The following is a 6,094-nucleotide window of genomic DNA, read 5'->3' on the forward strand; positions in this document are numbered from 1 at the left end:
GACTCTTGTTGTGACTCCCGCTACCACGTTTTCACTCCCGTCGCTTTTTTTTGTCACTCGTTTGTCTGTTGCTTTTTTTCTGCCTTTCTTCTTTTTCTATTCAGTCAGTTTTTCCTTTTTTTTCTCATCATGGGAAGAAACGCGGAATTTTCTCCACTCAAAATCCTACATGGTTACAAGCTTTTGGGTCTCCTCGACTTATTTCATATTCCAGCTGGCTTTTTCTGTTGTCATGCGGGACGGCTAGGGTCCTAGATCTTTGAGACTGGATGCTATTTATTTTAGGTAGCCAGAATGTGATTTCGTTGGTTATTCAACAATCGGAAATGTGGGATCAGGGTGATTAAAGACGTTTTAACTTTTAAGGTATTTAAAAATTCTGAATTCTGATACTGTAATTCATTCATCTGTTGTTTTAATTTCTAGAGTTGAAGAACCTTCTATTTTGAGTTTTCAATCACATTTCCTTCGAATATCATCAAAACTTGTTTTGATAATAATTTTGAAATTCGATGTTAATTTTGAAATTTGACAATAATTTAGAAATTCGAAAATATTTTTGAAGTTAACAGTCTGAACGATTTTAAATCGAAAATTTAGCAATTTTGTGAGACATCTAAAAATCTGTCAGAAAATTTTTTGTCTTGTAAGAGTACAAGAAGACCTCAGAGGCTTTAGAACAGCTCAAATATCGTAAAATGCTTTTTTTCTAAGCTTCTGGACTTTTTTCTCTGCTCAAACTGCTTTTGAAACTTTAAAAAAATTTGTTACCGTAACTTGGTTAGTCTGTTAGAGTACCACATTAACCATCAATTTTGAAACAATATATCTTATTTCCTGTATAAGAAATCAAGAATTTATCAACGGATAACACTTTAGTCATAACATCACCAACATTTTATCAGTTGACAGAGTTTCAATATCATTTATAGAAATTGGAATAATTGTGCTCAAACTAATAGACTTTTAAAAATAGTTTACGATGTTTTGCTCATATTACAGTATTGCTAATTTTCTTCCACAAAGTTTTTCCCCAGAAGTAAAGATATTTTTGTATTTGACTGCCGTAGTCGGACTTGTAGCTGTTTACGAGAACTACATTCGCAGTGTCCATAATTTACATCTTATTTAATCTTATGATTTGTACTACCAAGATGTATAAAATCCAAAAGTACTTCAGATCTTTCTTTCACTTGCTCTTTTTCACTTCTTCCTCCATTTCCAAACTCCTTCATTTTTCCCTCGACATCACTTTTCCAACCAAACCCCCATGTTTCGAACCACCACATCTAAAATGGAATTTCTCTCGTAACGTATAATTATTAGGTCCCTTTCCATCTCTCGGAGTGGCGTCACGCTCTTGCCATGTCCATCTTTTTCTTTTTATTCTTTTCCTTTTCTTCCACCTCCCACTATTTTTTTTCTTATTTCGGCCGTTTGTTTTCAAGTCTCGGCACTTATTTCTCGCTTCATACTCTTCCTGCCCTTTCTTCGTTTTTTTTCTTGAACTCACGACTTCCGGAAGAAATTGAGGCTCTCGAGAATCGACTTCAAAATTTTTTCTCTTCCGTTCTCAAATCGCATTAGTCTTTACTAAATCAGGGTTCTTCATCCGACAAAAAGCAGGCGGAAACCTCCCATTTTTCTCCAGATTACGTCATTTTCTCTCACAGTAGCTTTAAAATCCTGATAATGTTGCTTTCTTTCAGGGTTCAACCGGGTCTATGTCAGATTGCGCTGCACAATGTACCAAAACAATTTCAAAGAATTCGCTCGTTCTGGCAGTGCTTGTAAGTTCATAATTATTTTTACTACAGTAACCCAATTGGAATTTTCAGCTAGTCGAGACCGTGGTGATAATCCTGTCTCTCGTATTCACTATTCTGAACTTATTCAACTCTGATGAGAGCGGCTACAAATCATATCATCCCGATTTGTCTGAAATCGTTGGATACAGTCTGCTACAGCCTATTTTTGTTTATCAGGTATGGATTTTTTTTTGTAAATCCAAACTTTCTCAAAAAGTATACATCTGTGTTAGTTTCAATGCCAGCATCTGGTGTTATGTTGATTCAATATGATTTTTCCCGCCAGCTGTCTCAATATGGCAGCAAAATTAATGTGAAATGAGGGAAGGATACCATCAGATATATTCTCCTCATCCTTTCCTTTTTCTCATGTCATCATCATCATCCATTCCGCCTTCCCCCCACACATGGTGTCGTTTCCCGCAATATTTTGAAATCGGACACTGGGAAATCGGAGATATTTTGGCGCCCCTGCGCGCGACACTGGTCACCAATACTATATACCAGTTCTCATTTTTTAGTGTTTTTTGTGGTGTCGGTGTATCAAAAATCTGTGAGGGATGTCATGATGGTGTTTGAAGCTCGTTTTTTTGTTGGCGTGACCAAGTGTTACACAATGAAAAGTCATCTAGACAAGGGAACAGAGGGCAGAAGACTTGAGAGTGAGGACAAGTGAGTAATCTACACAGACTAAAAGTTCATGTTGGGTTTGGTATATTAGGTTGGCGGGAAAGTCTTTGGCACTCTGTTCGTTTAATCACTGTTCTCGTATATGGAGGCTGTGTATGATATCGACTTTAGTGAATAACAAGGTGATAAGAACCTTCCATATAAACAAGTCCCCATCTCCTTCCCTGCTCCTCATCTGTAATTGAAACGATATGTTTGTTCCCACTGCTATTCACATCAGACATGTTTTGATTTACCTCTTCCTATCTCACACCACGATGAAGGATTCGGAAACTTTCTTGAAGAATGTGTACAACACACATGCCCCTCACTACAATACTATTCGCAATTGGTTCCATCGTTTCGAAAAAGATGACTTCTCGCTCGATGAAAAGGATCGCTCTTGGAGACCCCGTGAGTTGGATTTGGACAAGCTGAAGCACGCATTGCAATCGGATCCATTTCAATCTAGCCGTGAACTAGCTGTCACATTCGGAGTTCACCATAGCACAGTCCTTGAAGGTTTGAAGTCTCTTGGAATGAGAAAACTTTTTGGTCGATTCATACCTCATCACCTGACTCAAGCCAACCTTGACCGCCGAGTCGACGATTCGATTACTCTTCTCACTCTCCACGCGGGCGATCGATGGCTGGACCGGCTAATAACCGGAGATGAGAAGTGGGTCTTCTACGATAATCACCACAGGAAATCCCAGTGGGTTGGAGAAGGAGAGAGCCCACAGGATGTCCCCAAACCCGACCTTCATCCGAAAAAAGTTATGCTCTCTGTGTGGTGGGGAGTGGACGGCCCCATCTACTGGGAACTTCTGCCCGAGGGCAAAACAATAACTGGAGACCTCTACACTACTCAACTACGAAACCTCAAGAAAGCAGTCGACCGTTCGGCCCTGAAAGACAAGAAAGTGTACTATCAACATGATAACGCTCGCCCACATGTTTCGAAACAAGTGAAGCAGGAGCTGATGGGATATGGATGGAATGTTCTCCCTCACCCCCCGTATTCTCCTGATCTTGCTCCTTCCGACTATTGGTTATTTGGCGATATGACACGTGCCTTCGAAGGAAGAAGCTTCAATTCCCGTGGAGCGGTCGAAGCGGCACTCAAACAATACTTTGCCTCACGCCCGGCTGGATTCTACCGCAATGGAATCCATAAATTGAGGGAACGTTGGAGACATGTTGTTGATAATGATGGACAATATAATTAATTATTCGGTTATTTTTTCTTTGAGAAATAAACTATTGAAAAAGTGACAAAGACTTTCCCGCCAACCTAATATGTAGCTAAATAGTACAAAGAAATAAAACGTTGGAGTAGTACGAGCAGCAAAATTAATATAAAAAAGGAAAAATAACTAGGGAGGTACAAACATTTTGGGGTCATTGGGGGTATAAAGCGATTCAAGGGTACAAAATCCTCAATTCGTTGGTAAAAAAATATCTGAAAATTTAGGATTTATTTTTTTTTCGAACAATGGGTTTTGGAACCCTAAATCACATTGTACCCTTTTCCACCGCCGAATCGTTGTTCCCGTCATATTATGTTCAAAAGAAACATTATTCAGGCTGAATGAAAAAACAGGGAATAATTCATTAAAATAGTGAGTATTCCTGTGAACTGTCTTTTGCAAATTACTTCTCGAAAATTTTCTTCAAAAATTCTCATCCTAATATACAGTACCGGTCAATTATAATACGAAACACGTTATTCTCTGTTGATTTTAGCCACTTTTACGATTTTCAGGAGTCATGGGCTCGGCTGTCAACTTTCCGCTCACTTTGAAAATATTGGACAGTGTGAAGCAGACCTAGATTAAAAACTTTTTTTTACAGAATTCCCAAAAATTTTTCAGTTTCTGGAGACTTCACTTTTCAACCCATTTTTGCACTGAAAACGTGAAACATGAAGATTTTCTTCAAAAATCGGCAAATATAGGAAAACTAAAAGTTTTCAAAAAAAAAACTGGGAATGTGAAGTTTTTAATCTAAATGTGTTGTACATTTTTTAAACTTTCAACTTGATCGGAAACTTGGCAGCCGAACTTTAACCGGTAATGTCAATCGGAAAGTGCTGATATCTTGAAGTTTTGATGAACACCAAAGATATAATTGATATTTAATTTAACACTAATGATTTCAATTTTTAGATCCTCTGGCTCGCTTCCAACATTGTGTCAGTGATCAGTCTCCACATTCAAAAACCCTACATTTTCTTCTTCACCTTGATAGTACCAATTATCGGACTCACATTATGCGTAATCCTTCTTGTGCCATCAGGTACCAAAGCCCATAATACAAATTACTAACTCTCAATTTTTCAGTCAACCATCTGGTTTCCCACCATTTTGATGTCAGCGGGTTCTTCATGGGATTTGTTTGTGCTCTTGCCGTTTTTGTGATCGCTTTCATTTTATTCACTATTGCGAAAATTTCAACTTTCCGGAAAATGGTAAAAAATATGAAGGTAACAAACTTTACATATCCACCAGGTTACTAAAAAGTTAAACTTCATAGGTTGTCCAAACAACTGCCGAAAAGTCTCCAGAAGATCCTCAATCAGAAGCACCGGAACCAGAGCCAACTCGAGTAAAGGATCCGGATGAAATCAGCGTTTCGTTTAGTCGTCGATCAACAATGAGCATGAATGACGAACGTTTTGTCCCGCCACCTCGTCGTTAATTTCAAAGTGTCCATATTTTTCCAATATCTCGATCTCTCTGTGAACTGGACAACTGTATTTTCTTCTCTCCGTTTTGTTAACAGGTTCTTGAAAATTATCTAAATGACAGCTCTTACCGTTTCAAATGACCGGATAACGCTTTAATTCTTATTCGTCTCTCTGAAAAATGACATTTTGCAAAATTTCAAAATAAAGTGTTTCTTTCTGCCCCTTATCTAAATGACTTTTGTGTTCTATGCAATGAACGTAGACTGGTTGTTACAACGATTTACGTGAAAGAAGGAAAAGAAGTCTACGTTGGAATAAAAGAATGAGTGAAGTGAAAATTACAGCGGTTTTTGGACGCAACGTCATTTTGTTAAAAAGGATACCAGGAAGTGAAAAATTCCATATAATAGTATTGCACTCATTGCTATTTTGAAAATTCATAATAATATCAGGAGTGGTTTCAACAATGTTGGTAACAAACTGAAAAAAACGCAATCATGCTTGAATTTGCCGGATACTCCGAGTTTCTCAAGTTCATGGTTTGAAAAAAAATCTTGGGAAAGTCTTGACTAACCCAAAACCAAAAACTGTCTATTATCTGATGATTAATGGTTGTTGGGCCCGATCTATTACAGTATGATGTCTTGATCAGCGATCCATAAACAATGTAGAAAAGTACAAATAGTAAAAGCTGCGTTGCCTAAATTTTAAATTTGAACGACTTTATCTCCATAAATGTGAAAGATATGAGAAATTTGTCCACTGATAAATTGTTTATCGTAATATCAGAAGCGTTTCATTTGTTTTAACATTTCTAATTTCTTGCATAGAAACTGAGGTAAATGAGCTCAAAGTTGAGAATGTGGGCCCTCTTCTGTTGCAACTAGCAAAACGGTCCCATACCAAACTATATAACAACTTCCGTTTA

General features: G+C 37.7%; 1 protein-coding gene across 1 annotated transcript; it reads left to right on the forward strand.

Annotated features, from left to right (window-relative positions):
• Positions 1–1,724: 1,724 nt before the first annotated feature.
• On the forward strand, positions 1,725–5,177 carry CBG24121 (the record flags this gene model as incomplete). Its single annotated transcript, XM_002648049.2, has 5 exons — positions 1,725–1,790; positions 1,839–1,985; positions 4,646–4,775; positions 4,820–4,962; positions 5,013–5,177. The coding sequence occupies 5 exons, from the start codon at positions 1,725–1,727 to the stop codon at positions 5,175–5,177; spliced, it is 651 nt and encodes a 216-aa protein (XP_002648095.2).
• Between the last annotated feature and the right edge of the window lie 917 nt (positions 5,178–6,094).

The sequence above is a fragment of the Caenorhabditis briggsae genome (genome assembly GCF_000004555.2).
Source record: "Caenorhabditis briggsae AF16 supercontig from assembly CB4, cb25.NA_099, whole genome shotgun sequence".
NCBI classification, from domain to species: domain Eukaryota; kingdom Metazoa; phylum Nematoda; class Chromadorea; order Rhabditida; family Rhabditidae; genus Caenorhabditis; species Caenorhabditis briggsae.